The following is a 19809-nucleotide window of genomic DNA, read 5'->3' as shown; positions in this document are numbered from 1 at the left end:
ACTCTCCTCCCAATTGAGGTAGAAGGTTCAAACTTGGTGTAGGCCTTTATTAGGTCAATGCCTAGATGGAGTTCGAAGATGAACCTTTTCTGCGCAGGCTAAGCCGACATAAGTCATTTGATTGGTTGATGCTTTGGGACACGATAACTTTAGTATTTGGTTTTGTGCATAAACAGCTTTATACCGAAGACAACATATTAAAAATAGTAAGTCTACTAAGTGATGCGTCGAGTGAATAATAAAATAAATTAAGCGTCACAAATAGAGCGCGTGCTTTCGCCGTAAAACGGTGTCGTCTGCTAGAAAGACAAAACGTGATTTATCATCACCCAGTTGTGCAAACGAAACGTCTTTATACAAACTTTTCCTTTTTATAAGCTCGTTTATATAGTTTATGCTTTAGTTCTTGAAGAAGCTTTCCAATGTATTACCCCTGTAATTCCTCCTCTTTTATCTGTACAATATTTTCGAAAAAAATGAAACGAAATCCACTTATGTATACATTTAGGTTACATTATAGCCTACATGTCCCGACTCAACTTGCCACATTACATATCATAATATTATAACCAGGTATTGATAAAAGCATCAATTGAGCAATTCCAATACAATCCAATACAATGAATATAGGCAAGGTAAATAAACAAATAAATGGAAAAAACAAATTGAAAAAGAAACTATTATAAATTAATTAAATATGTAGTATGCAATAATGAATTGACATTTAATGACAGAAAGAAAACAGTGAACTTTGCACAACTTGCAGCAAGATGGAAAATAGACCCGTTGATACAACCAAACTCTAGATCTGTAGGCATAGAGCATGTTTTCCCCTTAATATGCTATAATTATTCCATCAAAAACATTGTATGCTTAGACTATAAGTAAAGATATACTGTTTGATTGTTCAATACTTTGTAAAAGATAATTTGTGATAAATTTATATGTGTCCTCTAATTATTTTCCTATTTCGGCGGGGGACATCAGCCTCACTGTTGGCTTGTTTTGGTTGATGTGAGGAGACATATTTCATTTTTATGATTAATTAGTCATGTTAACATCCAAATGTTCAAACTAAGCTCACGCATCCACCACCCTCCTCATGTACATCAGATTTCTGTTGGATACAGTTTATTCTGTGAAAGAGTAGTCACGATTTGTCAGCATCATATCAATGCAATTGACTATTAAAGTCACCAATTTTGTCACTAATAACCAGATAATAACCCTCAACTTTATAAATTGTTAATGACTGTGGCATGTCATGAATTGTTGAATTGTTAATGAGTTATTGACTGTGGCACGTCATGAATTGTTGAATTGTTAATGAGGTACGTCATGAATTGTTAATGAGTTATTGACTGTGGCATGCTTAGTTTTTGCGAGTTATTCTCATGAGCATGACTTATATATGACTGAAAATACATGTTAAAAACTTGTTATTTCAGATATTATTATAAACTTAGAACTGATGGCAGCTGTGATGAAACTTGTCGTAAAAGAGTTTTATGTTCTCTACGAAGTGCACGTTCCCGTGATAAAAACTTCTGTATTTATTAATAAGAGAATTATTCTTTAAAAGAATTGCCTTCCAAAATTATATGTAATTTTTATTTTAAAACATACACACTATGCAGTGTGTGTGAGAGTACATATAAATATATAAAATGCCTTGCAGGGTATGTATGTAAAAAAAAAATATATATAAAATGGCTTCTGTGTGAACACAACCTTGGTAAAAAAGATATTTTGTTATTTTCTGCGGCAGGATAATATAGCATTAGTAGCTACTTAATGCTGCATTTAACAGTAAAACTATATTTAATCATTCGTGCATATAGCTGAGTAAAGCAGACTGGATGACAAATCTCAGCATTGTCAATCCACAACCGTAGAATTCGGATCAATCCAAAACTTATTCTTATTCACACAATGAATTGCAATTTCTTTAATAATGCTCATTATAAATACTCATTTCTTTCTTTCTTACTGTGCCCACATTTCATGTGATAATATAGTATCGTCATTCCTCTATTTTTGTTAACAAGTATTATAATATAACATTCTACAGGCTGACTTTTTGAGGTTTTTAAGGGAAAACCCAGTGTTCATAAATGGGTGGCATAGTTATTGCCCCTGTTGTCAAAACAGTGTATAGAATAATCAACTGGTGAAAGCCACACGTTCTTGCCCGTGTAATAGAAACTTTATGAGAATTATATATTACTGATTATGTTTGTGATAATTGTTATCAGTAATTGTTGTTTATAAGTAATTTATTTATACATACCGGTATGTAATTTAATGTTTAAGTTTGTAGTGTTTTGGAGAATTTGTTGGTTTTTTTTAAAAAAAAAATGTTAATGTAATATTTATAGGAGGTGGTGCTCAGTGATATAAACATATTTCTATTATTGGTTGATTTTTTTATTTGACACTCTTGAAATATGTCATATGAATTATAGGTGTCAGGAATTATATGATGTGATTATTCATATTTTTGATATGTGATTATTCATGAAATCTGTGTGATTATTGATAAAAAATCTTTCATTTCATTAAAGATACATTATATAAGATTTTCTTGCTATAATAGTTCAAAAATAGATAATGTAATATGAATATATTGAAAATTTCATTCAATTTACTTTATTCGGAGCCAAGTAATCACTGTTTGTAGTTTTGACAAGATGTGTGCATTATTATAACCACAGTACTGGTATATTTGAGTTTTGGCTCGCTTCTCCAATTTTAAATTAAATCATTAAATGGCCGAACCAATATAATCTACTTAAAACCTCAAGAATCTGATGCAAGAGTTGATTATGGTCTTGTCATGTTAATAAATGTCCAATTAATAATTTATATAACATTTAAGGCCTAAAGAAAGTCCGGCAATAGGCAAATTTAGCTCTTGAATAATGTATCTTTAAGCTACCATGCTATATTAGTCAAGGTTGATTTTATTGCCTCTCTCCAAGATAGTGGGGAAAAATAATCAGTTTGTGCTCATGTTGGTCATTCCCCTAGATTCTTAATATAATTAAATAACTCGACTGAAACATAAAAAATTTATTTCAGAAGGGAAAAAATTAGAATACATTAATAAATATAATTGTGTACAAAAATATTAATAAATATCACAGAAATAAATTAATATATAACAATTATTAAGATAGATTGATAAATTGCTTTTCTAGTGTTAGAAAAATATATATTTTTGTATAAGTGCTGTCATTAATGTTTAAATCAGAATTAAAAAAATCAACTTAATTGCTTGACTTGTTTTAGTATGGCCACATTGTTCATGAGTTATTACCATATCAAGTTTCCAATATAAATTTATCTTTCAGGGTTAACTACTAAAGCTTGCAATGGTGTATACCAGACAAAATTCTCTATGGAATTCCTAAGACATAGTGGGATTATTCCTTGCCTAAATGGGGACATAAAGGGGAACCCGAAAAAATTTGTACCCCGATTACCTCTGTCTTTTAGCTGACAAGGGGCAAAGAAGCAATTAAAATTCTGGTGCGGTGCAATCAGTGCCCTTAAACATTAATTTCTGGTGTGAGTCGAGCAAGATAAAAAAAATGTTTGTTGGCCTGGTTACAATGAGAATGTGTTGGGTAACACATTAAATATGTTTTATGGAACATTATGGGCTCTTATGTAGTTTTAATGAGAATGTGTTGGGTTAACACTATTAAAAATGTTTTTTGGAACCTTATGTAATTTTGGTGCGAGCCCTGTTAAAATTGTTAGAGATTTCCGAGGAATAAAAAACATTTGAGCAAATTCATTACTCAATAACACATTCAACAAAGGATGTTCTTCTCAACATTTTGTGAGATATATTGGAACTATGCAACAAATCGATTGCGATGACAGATACTATATAGTGAAATGTAATTAAAAGTCGGACTCTGCTCATTACTCCTCAAGTAGCTTGCTTTTGTCTAAGAAATTCTCTTGAGTTCAAATCAGCCTGCAATTAAATAAAAACAAATAAATGAGGGGTTCTCCTCCATAATGCTATGTCATTTTGGGGTAAAATCATAGTTTCCCTGGAAATAAAAGACAATTATATCAATCATGTTAAAATAATTTTAACATGCAAGAAACACCCACATTTTGCAATAGATGGATGGGGGGTCTCATTCTCTCATTGTCGCAATCAATCCTGAAAAAATCGGTTTAAAACTGTATCCTCCATCACTTGAACAAGGTTTTCAGAAGAGGGTGGAATGCTTCATATGATAGGGTTCGTTCTCTCATAAATCTGTTGTCGCATTCATAAAGTTTTTAGCAAATGGGATCAACTCCAGGGTTTGTCCTGTCATGAACTCAATGCTTAACCCCAAACTTGAAAATAAATCTGTTAAAAACTATTGATTCTATTACGTTCAACTAGTGTTCAGAGAAAGGGGGCAGAACTCTAGAACGAAAGGTCCTATCAGAGATCTTATGGTCCTCAACATTATATTTTAAGTTTCATCTAAATTGGACAAACATCGTGGGCTACAGAGGGTCAACAAACTTTGTACATCTTTCACATTTTGCATAAAAGGTAGGGACAATAATCCAAGACGTTGTGGTCTGATGCGCACCAAAATCAAACTCATCCAAGATCATTGTATCCCCAATATATATGTTTAAGTTTCATCTCAATTGGATAGACATAAAGAAAATAGAATTAGTTCTATGGTGATAATTACTTTTGTACAGAGTGTCAATGGTGATCGAATCAATGTTGACTGTTCCATTACCAATCAGCTTTATGGTTTTAAGATTGTTCAACTATTTAACCAGTATTCATGCAGACTGAACAGACATTTTGTTTTGCAATCGTTCCAAGTTGGCTTTTGGAACAAGATATCACTCTCACGTTTAACAATAATGCCTCGTTACTGAAGGAAGTGAGTGAGGGCACGTGAACAAGATAGAGAGAGAGAGAAATGGGGTTTAACGTCCACTCGACACAAACTAGGTCATTTCGGGACTAACATGGTTTAATTTTATTTCAATAATTCGCTTGCGCGTAGGGGTCTTTAGCAGTGGGAGGAAACCGGATGAACAAGATAGAGTATATTGGACAATGGTTATATGAATATAACTTACCCGTCTAACTGGTTCTGGTATCCTATATTTACAACAAGCTTTAACTAGTATTACAGCTGTATCTAAACTGACCAGATGACCACTAGATATATAGATAGGATTCGTTGTACTATCCAAACTACGTAATGCCTGCAAATTAAAAAAAAAAGTTTTTAAATTTGTGAACAGCTTTTTGTAAAAAATGAATCTTGCAACATCTTTATTTTACATGACCAATTCCGACCAAATGTTATTGCATTTTGACCAACCACCTATAAAATATATGGAGCATTAAATGACCTAAATTTCCTTGCTTTAGGTTAAAATAAAGAGTGTAATCAGGGTTATTGGATGTTTTTTTTGGATTAGCCATAGAACAAGCTGATACTGGCCTCCAGTCTATACATCTCATGATACAGCACAAGCTTGCCTGTACCCATTCCTATTATTTATTAAAAATAGCTGTTTTTCCTACTTTGCTCTGCATTTTTTTGCAAGGAAGCTCATACATACCATGCCCAGTGTGTCATTTTTATTGTCTATTAATGGCATCACATCTCCTCCTTTCTTTAGTTTTAATTTCTAAAAAAGAAACAAATATAACAGATACTGTCGAGTTTGATCTGTGATTTCAAATTGATACTCAGACAAAATAGCAAGATTATAATTTTTAATTTTCAGAAACAACTTATATGTCATATATGTTAAGTAGAATTTTTAAAAAAAAAATTAAAATTCTACTACTGCCTGTTTATAAAAAGATATCTTGATGGATGTTTTCAAATTTTCAGTGATTGTTTATTTGGTCACATGTAAGAACCCTATAAAAATAGCAATCTAAATTTCAACTTACTTCAGTCTTGAAGTTTGCATCACTATCCATAGCATCAAGATGAATCAGGTTCTTAGCTACACCTAAACATGGTGTATTTAATAATACACCAACATGACAAGCTACTCCAAATTCTAAAGAAAACAAAATATACAAAATTACAACATCAAAATTAATAATACATTTGTAGTTTTAATTGGACTAGGTAAATATTACATGTTTTAATAGGATTTATAATCTTCAGGGGTGTTAGTTCTGTACACTGAATGTCTGAAACAAGCATTTTGAACAAACCCTATATTGTTTGGTCCAATGTATTAACCAAAACAGGACAGAACTAACCAAAGCCAATGGTATTCATATTAATACCAAAACCAGAATTATTGGAAGATTTAAGGCTAAAAAATACAGTGAATCTTCATTCAAAATTGTCAATATTTAATTTTGGCAATCGATTTTAACCTAATCTGTTTTAGCTTGGTGGGTTTATAAAAGTTTGTCTCTTTATTCCAGCATTATTTTCTAAGCAGGTCTTTGACCCATCATCTATAGAACTATACCTTTTTTACAGGCCTACAAATACGGTCATGAAGCACTTTAATTTTTTTATTATTTGATAAATGATTCACTTGAATTTAGTAGTTTTTAGTAGTTTAAAAATCGAGAATACAGTTAGTAGCAATTTACCTCTAGGATGAAGCAAACCATTTCCATCCAGAAATATCACAGTAGGTTTGAGGTGTGGATGTGTAGATATGAGTTTGTGATATCGATCAACCAGAAAACTGGCTTCACGAAAGGCAAGAAAACCAGGAATGTATGGTGCTGTTAGTTCTATCATTTCATAATCTTCATATACCACCTGAATCACACAAAAGAAAAACATGGCTGAAGCTTTGTTTGGCACATAGTACCTTTTTTTCAGTTTTTAATATTTCTTGAGTCTGCACATGTAGTTCAAGGGAGGTAATTCAATTATGGCTATGAAGGAATTGTACCACAAAAGGATTTCCATTGATGTCAATTCTTTACCGTTCCCCTGGGCTCTAACTTTTCACAAATTTTTTATTGATATTAATGTTTCGTACCACATATAGAGCAACACATAACTATGTTTTGCTTCAATGCGTACATATGGTGAACATGTACTGTTACACAAAATGGCAGTAACAGTAGTAAAAATATCACAGTAACCAATCTTTCGCCTCTAAAATCATGCATCATCAAAGCCTGGTAGAAAATGCAAATCCAGAATGATTTTTTTTTCTAAAATCTAGACCCAAGTGTAAAAAAAGTCATCATGCCAAAGGGGGGCAACACTGCCAAACATAACAAAAATAGTGAAAACCTGTAACTAATGGTGCTACCTGCATACCTGGGTTACTAGATAAAAATAATTCCATTCACTAAAATCATATCACTGTTGAACGTCATACAACAATCATTTAAACTGACATTATTTATACATGTACCATACCTCTAAACTTGGAAAGCTGAGTATAACCAAGGCAGCACATGCATTGACGTCATCCCCTTTAATGAAAGATATATCCATTCCACCTAGATAGTATTTTTCATTACCATACTGATTTTTCTCGATAGCTCGTTTTAATTTACTGACTTCTTTACTATCTTCTAGAATCATTTTAGCCTTTAAAATATTCTGCTCTCTAGAAAAAAAGATCATAGAATGGAATTAATGCTCCACAGTCTCGTCAAATTAAATTACATCATGTCTCATCACTCTCAGTGAGACTTTCACTCAAATATACAATCGACTCGTATTTGGAATTCCAACTGTCAAGGTGTTTTACATATACACCAATGGTGTGGACTGTATAAAATGGATATTGGGCCCAAATCTAAATATGGACCACCATACTTTCATTTCTTTTTTCTACTGTGTGAGGTTTCTACATGTATTTACACTCCAGCTGTGTCTGACAACCTCTTGAAGTAGTTTGATACAACATTATGATCTGACCAGAGATGTCTTTTGTCGTTAAGCTAATAAAGTCATAAAAACGGAACAAAGATCTGTTAACGAAGCAGTTAGATCTGTAGGTAGTGCAAGGCAAATAAACACTAAAACAATGACAGCTAGATTGAATTTGTACAATTACCTTTTCCAACTTTCTCTTATTGCTTCACTGACTGCACTTTCTTTATCACTTGTCCATTTTGGTGTTTCTACATTTGAATTATGTGAGTTTGTCAAACAGAAAGACCTGATATCAATGACTATTTCATGAAAACTGTCTCCTTGACAAAACTCACATTTACAGCTTACAGTACCATTAACAACTCTAGAATCTGTTTTTCTATTACTTTCATCACAAGCTTGACAACGAAATGAATTAGTGTTTTGTGTAAGATAGCCACAATCAATACAAAACTCTGATGGTAAATGTGAATTGTATTGTAATTCTAGACTTGAACAAATTGAACAGATTCCCTCTTTAAAATGTCCATCTATCTTCAGCATATACCCACATCTATTACAAAAATCCATGGTCAGCTGATATCTGGGGGAAAAAAAACAATATTATAAAATCTAATAAATACATTACTCTACATGCCAAGAGGCCCAGACTATCCATTGATATGATTATTTTTGGCTTCTGTAAAGTTAGTGTGTTTGTTTTAAATCTTCTAAGGGTCATCCTAGTCGACACCTGGCAAACCCAACAAATAAATCTTAAGATATAGCCGAGTTTGAAATTTCAAATCAAAATACTGTGTCATTCGGAATTGAGCGTAAGATTTGCTTAACAGGGTTATGTACCGAAGCTCATTATTCTATTGTAAGAGTGACTTGATAATCATAACATCATAACTTGGGCAAGTTTATATGGCCTGACATTGTGGGATATAAATGTATGACCATTCGCCAGTGGGAAACCAAAATTACAAGCCTCTATTTCGTTGTAATATATCGGAAATGAGTGCTAGAATTGCTCAACAGTAACTTTACCAATGGTACATGTATAGACAGGCCTGTCATATAGAGGGAAAGTTTAAATGACTTGGTTAAAGGTTTCCGTGAGAGAGAGAGAGAGAGAGAGAGAAATGTCCACTCGACACAAACCAGGTCATTTCGGGACTAACATATGGTTCAATTTTATTTCCATAATTCACTTGTGCGTAGGGGTCTTTATCAGTGGGAGGAAACCGGAGGACCTGGAGAAAACCTACGAAGTTGGACAGGCGACCCTACTCCTTGTCACGTACAACCGGGGATTCGAGGTTTCCATGAGACTTTCACATGTGATATCATCTTTGATGGTGGTGTACCATTATTTCAAATAACGGTGCTGCAGGCACTTTGCCAGTCATACCTTATTTATAGAGGATGGGGTAGAAATTCACACTGTAATCTGAATTATTAAGTTGTGTGAGTCTAATGCCTTTGTGCAGCACCAATAAGTATAAGCTACTTAATGTCTATTTCTAGACCTTTGAAAAACACTTATTCACTGCCACTGGAATATATCTGCTCCATTAAAGGGGAGGGGTTAACACTGTTAAATTTAGTTTGAAACATTCAAAGAACCAATGTGGCTAGTTTTCTACCTGGAGTCATCCTGCTTCCTATTTTATCTCAACAGGTCTTTTGGTATATTGGTATTTTTTAAATTCAACTGGACTGTTCTGCCATGAACTTGCAGCTCATAACATAAAGACGGACAGGAATGGGCTAGATCTAATTATTAATGCCACCTGCAGATTTTGACACGGTCGCAGAGATGTAAATTAGATTAGGGCACATGCTTGTTGACAAGATTGTGGGTTGGGGTTAGGGTTAGTGCTAGACCTGTTTCCATCTCAATTAGATTAGCGATGCCAAACGCCGCTAGAGGCGCTGGCTGTCCTATTATTGGTGTGCTAAAAAACCTGACCGAAAAATGTACCGTTTCTACTACGGGGTCTCATGAATATTCAGGAAGTCAAAACGTGGTCACGTGGCACTTTTCCGGAACCTGGTGAGCTAAAGTTAGCGGACTGCCATAGCAGGTAAGATTTTGATCGAATTTTCGCTTATTTTTCTTGTTTTTAATTTTTAAATGTAATAGAAACTTTGAAAAAAAGAGCATTCCGCTCGAGATATCGACATTTTTGGATAGCCTGGTATATATTTTGTATAGTTTGAGCTTTTGTTTTGCCAAAATCCCCCGTAGGAATTGGCAATAAGACGGAAAGTAGAACCGGGAAAGAATCAGGGAAAGACAACTCTTGGTAGGTGCGTGTATGGGATCAGACCACAATGAACGATTTTTTTTTTTTATCCTAACTTTTGCAAACTTAAGTGTGAACTATTTAGATGTTTTTGCAAATTTAATAACATTACTTGTAAAAAAAATGGACTTTTGAGAAAAATATATCCCCAAATATTGAAATAAGACTGACTTTGCATAGGCAAAATGAAAATGTGTATCTCATTTATTTTAAAGCTTATATTTACTATGGAAGAAGAGTATTCACAACCATTATTCATAACAGATTCTGAGGAGAGTGAAAAAGAAATTGGAGAAAGTGAATCTCAAGTAAGGCATTTCAATCTGTACTTTAGGACAATTATTATACTATGTTTATTTGATGCAGCACTCTTTTATTATAACTTTAAAAAACATAATCGGAAGAGGCCAGTGATTATATTGCTCTGTACAAAATCAATTTTATTTTCCAGGCACAGACGCAAGCTCCAAGATTCATGCCACTTTTCACTCCACGCTTTAGTTCTGAGAATACAGATTCTGATGACCAAAGTTTAAAAATTCCAGAAAAGGTACATTTATCTAAATAATTATGATGGTCAAATATAGAATGTTAGCCAGACTACAAAAATATGTGCATTGAGCAATCTTGCCAGTTAAATCGGTACAAATAGTATTCAGTTCATACTAATAGTCCACTTGTACCACAGTAATGTACAGTATACGCCTATCCTGTCTCCAGTGCCGGATCTAGGGGGGGCAATGTGGGACAAATGTCCCGGCCCCCCACATTTAGGGGCCCCCCACAATTCTGGGTCATACTAATATTTTATCCCGGATTTCACTAAAATAAAGTAAATGAAAACATCATAAGAGAAAGAGTCTGTTTTAAATACTCAAATTGTCAAAGAATTCTAAACATCAATGAAATCGCTGACTAAATTGTCTTAGATGCACTGAAATTAATCCTAATTTTAAAAAAGAATTCCTGGAGGAAAACACCCCTGGCACTCAAGGGGGCGGAGTACATACTAGTACGATCCGCGGTCAATACGAACATTTTGAACAAACAACATTGGGGCCCCCGCACAGTTGGTATGTCCCGGGCCCCCACAAGGTTAATTGGGCACTGCCTGTCTTGCCAAGAGCACCCTGAATGATAGTTGTGTGTTTCAGTTTAGCATGATATACTTATCAGACAACAAAATATATTATTTATTTATCTTTCAGGTTGCAAGATTGGACACACAGTTAACCTTTTCTGCATCAACATCAGAATTTGATTCAAGCCCGAAAATATTACGGAAAAAAGTAAAGAAACCAAAACGTGACCAGAACACAAAAGAATGTCAAACTATAATCGTCGGTGAAATATTTGCTAACACTAAAAACATGATTATGAGTGATGATATCCAAGTCAAACGAGATGATAATTTAAATGTAGGAACACAAACTGTTATATCTGGACCATTTATGCTTTATTCCCAAAACTTGTATTTTAATTTTTAATTACTAATATGATCATGTAATCAAATCCCCCAATTATAATCCTCATGTCTTTTTGTGTCAATCTTGGATTTACTGTCCAGGCTGCATTTTCTGACAGTAAGCCCAAGATTAGAAATTTGACTAATGGGGCAGTCTTGGAGCTTTTTGAACATGGTAGGTCTGTGAATGCAAAAACTATGGATGTGATTCATATAATGTGTGAAATTTGTGATGTTAAAGACGCCAATATTACTGGGTGTAGATCTAAGGTTTACAGGATGATTGACGCAGATAAGAAAAAGCGAGCTGAAGTTCGAGATTCATATAGGAATCAAATATTTCATTTTCCGTCTTCTGTTCCAACATTAAGCACTACAGAATCAACGACAGAGTTAAAACAGTCAAAAGATGTTTCAGAGAGTAAGATAGAGGAACTGCGAAACATAAAAGAAGCAAACAGAATGCTTAAAAGAAAAGTTACACGTAGGGAGGACTCCTTAGAGAAGAAAGTAGCTGCAAAGACTCGAAAACTAGAAAAAATTACTGAATCAACTCAACAGAAGTTAAAGAAATCAGAGGAGTCATTGAAACAAAAGACTGAGATTCTCGAAAAGAAAAGGCAAAAGCACAGTCAAGACATTTTTAGCTTTAGACAGTTAAATAATTATGTTAAAACCCTGAAAAAACATATCGATGGTGTTAATGTAGTGCTTAAAGAAAGATCTCGTGAACATAAAGTTTTGGAGGAAGAATATATCATTCTACAACAGCAAAACAAGGAATTAGAAAAAAGTGTAGAGTATTTGCAAGGATTGATAAACGATACTGATGAAATTATTGTTTGTGATCCTTCAATAAATATTTATTCAAATAGATTAATTGAATGTGTGATGAATCTTACTAACTTAAAGATCGCAACAAAAAATGTTGGGCCTGTTATACAGGAAGTGGCTACACTTTGGGAAAACGAGTGAACCGTCTTCCATCCCGCCAGACTGTTGACAATATTGTGGATAGAAAAGTGTCAATGTCACAAAAGCAAGTATCACAAACTATAGCGAAAGAAAAAGATACCACCCTTTACACTGATGAAACAAGGAAGCATGGACATACTTATCAAACCTACATTTTAACCGATAAGAGTCAGAATTCTTATCTTTTGGGCCTTAGAGAAATGGTAAACAAAAGTGCACAATGTACATTGGATGTGTTAAAAGAAATCCTATTTGACATCTCAACTCATTGTAAGGAGCTATCCGAGGCAAAAAACTTTAGTGTTGGGTATGAATTATTATGCAATATAGCAAATACCATGTCTGATAGAGCCAGCACAGAAAAAGCATTCAATACCTTGCTAGAGAGCTACAAAGAAGAGGTCTTGCCAAAGGTTATAGATAATTATAATGAACTTTCAGTCGAGGAAAAATCTCACTGTGGGAAAATTAACAATTTCTTCTGCGGATTGCATCTTCTTTGTGGGATGGCTGATGTATGTGAGGCTGGAATGAAGAAATATGAAACTGGCTTCTTAGATGGCAAGGAAATAGGATCTTCTGTCAAGCCTGAACTGAAGCGATTCCATAAGGCAGAGAGTGGCACATTAAGACTACTCCGCTCTTGTAGTAAATCGTTTGCAAGAGGAGAAGATGAAAAAAATGGAGTGTATTTGCCTTTTACTACATATTTAAGTCAAAAGAAAGAGAAAAACCAAATTTTAAGATTCAAACATAACAGATTCAATATGATATTCATGATGGGTCAAGCCGTCTATTACCACAAGGAAGATATTTTTATATTTCTTGACAAAGAGCATGGTTTTACAAACACCTTACTTAAAGCAGTACATTTGGACATTCAGGAAAAGCTCTACTTATCTGGATGCAAAGCACTCGGACTGATATCTAAATTTGTAACAGCCCCACTTTGGAGAATTATCGAAGCACCTGGACACATTTTAGATATGAATGAACAGTACTATGCCCTAGTGACATTTTTGGATAAAGCGAGTAGTGATATTGATTTTACTTTGAAATTTATGAATGGTGAATGTACCCCGTTTGAAAATACCAGTATTGATGATAATGATAAAATCTCAAGATGCTTGTTAATACCCAATGAAGAAGTTGATGTAATCTTAGGCCCACTATTGCAGTCATTATTTACAGCCATAAAAGAACTGTTACTTAGAATGGTGCCAGAACACTTGCCAGGAGGCAAATTTTGGAATCCAGATGAATCTTTACTGGAAGAAGTTTCCTCAGCAAAAAAGCATAATAAACTTCCTGAATTCGTATTTGGACAGTTAGACCATCTAATATCCTACAGACCTAATGCATCCTTACTTGCAAATGAAGCATACATTATGTTCAGTTTCAACAAAACATCTACATGGTTGAGAGAACTTAGCGAGGATGAAAAAAACAGGCTTCTAGATGAATCCAGAAAAGAAGGAAGAGAAATAAGGAAAGAATTCATTTCAAGAACAAAATCCATAAGTGATGAGCGTTTCAGGTTACAAAAGCTAAAAAAACAAGAGATGGAGAGGTTGGAAGCGAGTAGGATTCAGCGAGCAGAGTGTATGACAAATGATGTGTGTTATTATGGTTTATGGCAGACAGTGGATCAGATTAAAGAAGGAATGGACAAGTTAAGTGGTAATGATAAAGAATTAAGATGTGCTCTTCAGACTCAATTAAAGTTTCGTAAATCAGTACTCCATCAGAAGCATTCCGACAAACAAATTTTCAATTTATCAAAGAAAGAACCAGGTGGCAAATATCGTAAATTATCAGTAAAAGAACTAAGAGACAATTTATGTGAATTAGTTAAAACTGCCTTGGATGCCGGTTCTAAGTCAGAAGTTTCTGCCTATGATGTGCCTTTATTAGTAGATAAAAGGATTTTACACAAATTTGCAGATGGACAAGAATATCCCGGTTATGTGATCAATGTTGTTCCAGGCTTCCCTCAATGGTACAATGTTAAATTTGATAATGATGATGCTATTTACTCATACAATTTGCATGAGGATTATAAGAGGGGGGACTTAAAACTGTCAGTTTCTCAGGAAAATGCTTAAACATTTTAAAGTATAATACTTTTTGTATTTTCAGAAGGCATTTGAGTTACTACATGTAATTTTACTATTCTTGCATTAAGATTGATATTTTTTATCATTGTATGTGATTTTTTATAATGTTATAATCAGAGATATTTATTATTTTTAGAAGAGAACGGGTGATTCTTTGTTTGTTTAACAATGATTTATTATATTATATACCTATATTTTTTTGTATTTGCATATGACTTTGATGACGTCCAGCCATGCCAAAAAAGAAATTATTTTGTCATGTGTAATCCCTGTGATTTTTTAAAGTTTTGATTTGTAGTTGGTAAATTATTTTGTCATGTGTGATCCCTGTGATTATATCATATATTGTTAATTTCTTAAAGTTTTAGTTTTGTTTTGTAGTTGGTAGTTTTCATATGATTGATGTTGATCATGATACATTTTTGTTTTCTGCTATTTATTTTACAATGTATGTTTTAGCATTGATATATTTATCTGTTTATGGGATATTAAAAAAGATATTGTTACTCATTGTTGCAAGCTAGCATATTGTTGATTTATTTTTTCTTAATAATTTATAACCATAGATATTTGTTTAATAATGTATCATTACATACAATTATGTATATTTTTTTGTATATGACTTCAATGACGTCCAGCCATGTATGCCAAAAAGTTTTATTAGGTTTGTTAAGAATATATCTATTTAAGAATATATCTATTTATTAGCCATGTGCCTTTAGCATTGATATTTTTTATCACTGTATGCAATTTTTTACTCATTGTTGTACATCTTTTTTTTTTAAATTTTATAACGAGAGATATTTGTTATTTATAGAGAAGGGGTGATTCTTTCTTTAATAATGTCATAACAATCGATTACTTATACATGTAACTTTTTGTATTTGCATATGACTTTGATGACGTCCAGTCATGCCAAAAAAGAAATTATTTTGTCATGTGTAATCCCTGTGATTATATCATATATTGTTAATTTCTTAAAGTTTTAGTTTTGTTTTGTAGTTGGTAGTTTTCATATGATTGATGTTGATCATGATACATTTTTGTTTTCTGCTATTTATTTTACAATGTATGTTTTAGCATTGATATATTTATCTGTTTATGGGATATTAAAAAAGATATTGTTACTCATTGTTGCAAGCTAGCATATTGTTGATTTATTTTTTCTTAATAATTTATAACCATAGATATTTGTTTAATAATGTATCATTACATACAATTATGTATATTTTTTTGTATATGACTTCAATGACGTCCAGCCATGTATGCCAAAAAGTTTTATTAGGTTTGTTAAGAATATATCTATTTAAGAATATATCTATTTATTAGCCATGTGCCTTTAGCATTGATATTTTTTATCACTGTATGCAATTTTTTACTCATTGTTGTACATCTTTTTTTTTTAAATTTTATAACGAGAGATATTTGTTATTTATAGAGAAGGGGTGATTCTTTCTTTAATAATGTCATAACAATCGATTACTTATACATGTAACTTTTTGTATTTGCATATGACTTTGATGACGTCCAGTCATGCCAAAAAAGAAATTATTTTGTCATGTGTAATCCCTGTGATTATATCATATATTGTTAATTTTTTTAAGTTTTATATTTTTGGTTTTGTAGTTGGTAGTTTTCATATGATTGATGTTGATCATGATACACAGTTTTGTTTTCTGTTATTTTTAGATTTAGGTCAGAAGTTTTCACCCAGAAAAATTCTGTAATTTATTTATTTTTGTTGATTTTAAGTTTTATTGATTTTGTTAATTGAAATAAAGATATTTTTATTGATCATAATACTTGTGATTTTCCATTCCTGAAACAACTATTTTTGTCAGGTAAAAAATGAACGCTGTCTGTGTGTTTTGCATGTGTATGTATCCAGGAAAAGACTGTGAATATTTTAATAGCCTCTAGACCTACAGTTGACCCGTGACCTTACACTTTCTGTATGACCTTGACATGGTATAGTCAAAAAATGCAATTCGAGTAGCTGATGCCTAATAAAAAAAACACGATAACAATGTGAAAACATTATTTGTGTATCTATCACATCAAAAAACGGGTTGGGTAAATATTTCAAAGCCCTGGGACTTCTACATGGTTTGTTATTAACTATCACGTCATTTTTTTGCTGTGACCTTGAACGAAAATTGTCTCGGTCGTAAGTTTGAGAGTCTGTAGCATACACACTATATAACCGAAGAGTCTCCCGATAATTTGATTCAATCCAGTACATCTTGAACTTCCAATTCTGCAAGTTTCGTGGATCTACCTATTATAGTGTCTGAGATATTAGCTTCGGTCAGGTTTTTTACGTTTTTAAAAAAAAGCCGTATTTTGGTGCCTCCAATTCGCCGTCTTCAAAATGCCATAACTTTTTTAATTTTCAATATTTTTTCAAAATTCTTTCAGATTATTGAATCTAAATAGTTGACGCTTGCAGTGCAATAATCATATTAGAGACATTTTGTGTATTTAAAAACCCTTTGGCAACGCTATAGATCTACCCAGACAGGGATACCAGAGAACTTATCCGCTCAAAGACTTCCGAAAGGATATTGGTTGTGGGGAATTCCCCTGGTCTTCATTTCCCCCACAGAATCTACAATCGCGAGAGCATTTTATTCAACATCAGAGTAGCCTATTTCTTTCTGATTTTTTTCAGAACGGAAACACTTGGTCCTGATCAAAAAAAGTTTACTTTCCAAAGTTATAAACTTACAATACTAACTACTAAAACTTACCGTTGTGAATTGCTATACTTTTATGATACATTGTTGCCCTTCTATCATGTTCTGGTCAAAGATTCTCGTTTCTTCTTTCGTTCATAAAAGCATGGTGCAATCATAGAAAATACCGGATTTATGGTGCAATAGTTTGACATTGTTTTTGTTTACAGTGAGGGAATCCCCACTTCCGGGTGAAGACTCGACTAATAAGTCTCTTTCGCATTATCACTTAACAAGGCAATAATTTGTCTTTGTCTGTTCTCAAAACTGTTCAACACTGCACAATATGGCATAGCATGGCCCCGGGGTTAGTCCATTATAGTTTTATAGAATAGGCTATTATGATATCACTAAATTAGGCTATTTCCAAACTTTTAGAATCATGGAATGGATAAAATGTAAAATAAACTATACACACACAGCTACTGAGCTAGTTCAAATCACAATCATTCATTCAATGCAGATTATAATTAATAGTTTATAAAGAGTCAAATTTAACCATGTTTACATAAAGCGTCTCCCAGTCAACAAAAGTCCTGTGGATAATTGGTCTGGGCTAAAGTGTCACTCTTTACTGATTCCACTACTGATGTCTTAACTGTCTTGTTCCAGCCATATTTGACAACAAAAAAAGTTACTGACCTAAAACTCCCTTCATTTCCAATTTAATAAACCAATTCCCATTGAAATAAAGGTGAAACAACCTTTGGTCTTCAAAGGAATTACTAGTGAGCAGAAATTCGCCCGTATATCCGTTATCATTCGTCACATCAGTCAGTTTTATAGAGAGGCGACTCGTGTTTTCCTTTGGCGTTCGTCACTTCCGATTCAGAAAAACTGTATTACTCAGCTATCGTAGCAATGATCTCTGACATAAAATTATATATGGAATGTGTTTAACCAGCTCTATCACATATGTGATAATGACTGGCACCAATATTGTCCTTTAAGTCTTGGGTAAAAATGGTTTTAACGCATTAAACGGATAAACCTATACGTTGTGATGTATAGGCCAACCTAAATTGAAACCGGGAAGATGTGGTTTTGATCGTCTGATGTAAATCTTTGGATTACAGGAAGTCACGATGGCTGAGCGGGTAAAGTGTTCGATCCCGGTATTGGGCGACAAAATAGTCTACATCGTTTTTTTTCAGAGTGCTTTACCCGTGTAAATGATGCAGGGCGGAGGGTCAAACAAGGCCTAGTCGTTCTTATACGACGAAAAACCGAGGTCACGTGTACATATTGGCGTACACGTAAAAGAATGATCTTATGATACAGTGCGCACGCGCTAACCATTTGCCCCCCCCCCCCCACACACACACACACACACCACCACCACCCGGTCGAAACGTCGCTCAATAATACACAATTTTATTCCATAGAATTGTGACCTGTATATCCAGTTCATTTACTAAATGTCATTGAAACAATTTGTCGGATTATTATGATTAACCAGCTTTTCCAATCCTTTATTTAGGTGGGGTTTTTACTTTGTTTGCTTTTCCGTTTAAATGACAACAAGTACTAGCTATTTATGTTTTCGATAAACTGAGAAAAGTACATTCTTTCGGTATTTTCACTAAGATATCTGCTTTGGTCGGCGTATTTGTATTATATCTTATTATATCTTAACGGGACATTACCGAATTGATGACCTACTGATTTACAGTGCAGCTTAAACTGTACACTAAATACGACAGCTTTTCAATATAATTATTGCTTGGATAATCGGTGCAAAAGCGAATACATCTTCAATAAAAGGCTTGATCTCTCTTTAACTCCGTACATCTCATGTTGTAAACCTCGCGGTCGTTGCTTCGGGTAGATGGAGGAAATAGAGATGATAACATAAAACAAATACATGTACATGTATTTCGAAATGCACTATTATTTAGATATCTGAAACGGACCCTTTAATTCTGATAAAAACAAAAATGAAGATCCAAAGGGGTTTGGTATGAAAGAAACAAACGATAACATGAAATACAAAACATCAAGTTTGTAAGTGGGGAGTGACAGAATTTTATTGTTCATTGCTCTCTTCCACTCAAAAGAAACTGTTGGTGAAATATTTAAATATAAACGAGAGATTAAATAAACTGAAGAATGGACAATATCCTACTACATCCTTTAAGACAGTTGTCTGTCAATATCCCTGCTAACAAACCAACGACAATTGACGTTTTGTTCGATAACAGTGGTCAATAAACAGGAAAAACATAGTTTAATTGTTTATGTCATTGTGTAATTAATTGAAGATAAACATAGAATTGTGGGATTGAGGATTAATCAGATATAAATTGTTTGAACTATAATCGTTTTGTTTATTTCCGGAATTAAGGAAGG

The 19809-nt window shown here is 33.3% G+C and overlaps 2 protein-coding genes and 1 long non-coding RNA gene across 5 annotated transcripts in view; 2 read left to right on the top strand and 1 right to left on the bottom strand.

Annotated features, from left to right (window-relative positions):
• The window catches only part of LOC126830754 (sphingomyelin phosphodiesterase), a 41987-nt gene extending 38714 nt beyond the window's left edge, over positions 1-3273 (top strand). For all 3 annotated transcript variants that reach the window (XM_056102695.1, XM_050561154.1, XM_050561155.1), the window contains exon 14: positions 1449-3273. In XM_056102695.1, coding sequence (XP_055958670.1) covers positions 1449-1560 — 112 coding nt within the window. In that variant the 3' untranslated portion in view covers positions 1561-3273. The remainder of the gene's footprint in view (positions 1-1448) is intronic.
• On the bottom strand, positions 3058-17888 carry LOC126830757 (endonuclease V). The gene is made up of 8 exons (XM_050561157.2): positions 17476-17888; positions 8056-8457; positions 7410-7602; positions 6620-6794; positions 5954-6066; positions 5614-5682; positions 5122-5250; positions 3058-3988 (listed from the first exon to the last, which is right to left on the bottom strand). The coding sequence occupies exons 2-8, from the start codon at positions 8442-8444 to the stop codon at positions 3941-3943; spliced, it is 1116 nt and encodes a 371-aa protein (XP_050417114.1). The 5' UTR covers positions 8445-8457; positions 17476-17888; the 3' UTR covers positions 3058-3940.
• On the top strand, positions 9771-12360 carry LOC126830759 (uncharacterized). Its single transcript, XR_007683966.2, has 4 exons — positions 9771-9946; positions 10384-10476; positions 10620-10718; positions 11377-12360. It is a non-coding gene; the product is annotated as an uncharacterized LOC126830759 (long non-coding RNA).
• Positions 17889-19809: the final 1921 nt, after the last annotated feature.

The sequence above is a fragment of the Patella vulgata genome, chromosome 8 (genome assembly GCF_932274485.2).
Source record: "Patella vulgata chromosome 8, xgPatVulg1.2, whole genome shotgun sequence".
NCBI lineage: Eukaryota > Metazoa > Mollusca > Gastropoda > Patellidae > Patella > Patella vulgata.
This window is presented reverse-complemented; position numbering and strand designations above follow the sequence as displayed.

Bases quoted from the DNA above. Each gene is read 5' to 3' on its own strand.
- LOC126830757 (XM_050561157.2), bottom strand. From the start codon at position 8,444: ATGGATTTTTGTAATAGATGTGGGTATATGCTGAAGATAGATGGACAT. The intron at 5,683-5,953 runs GTAAGTTGAAAT...TTTCTTTTTTAG, and splicing joins ATGCAAACTTCAAGACTGAA to AAATTAAAACTAAAGAAAGG. The intron at 3,989-5,121 runs GTAAGTTATATT...ATTTAATTGCAG, and splicing joins TACCAGAACCAGTTAGACGG to GCTGATTTGAACTCAAGAGA.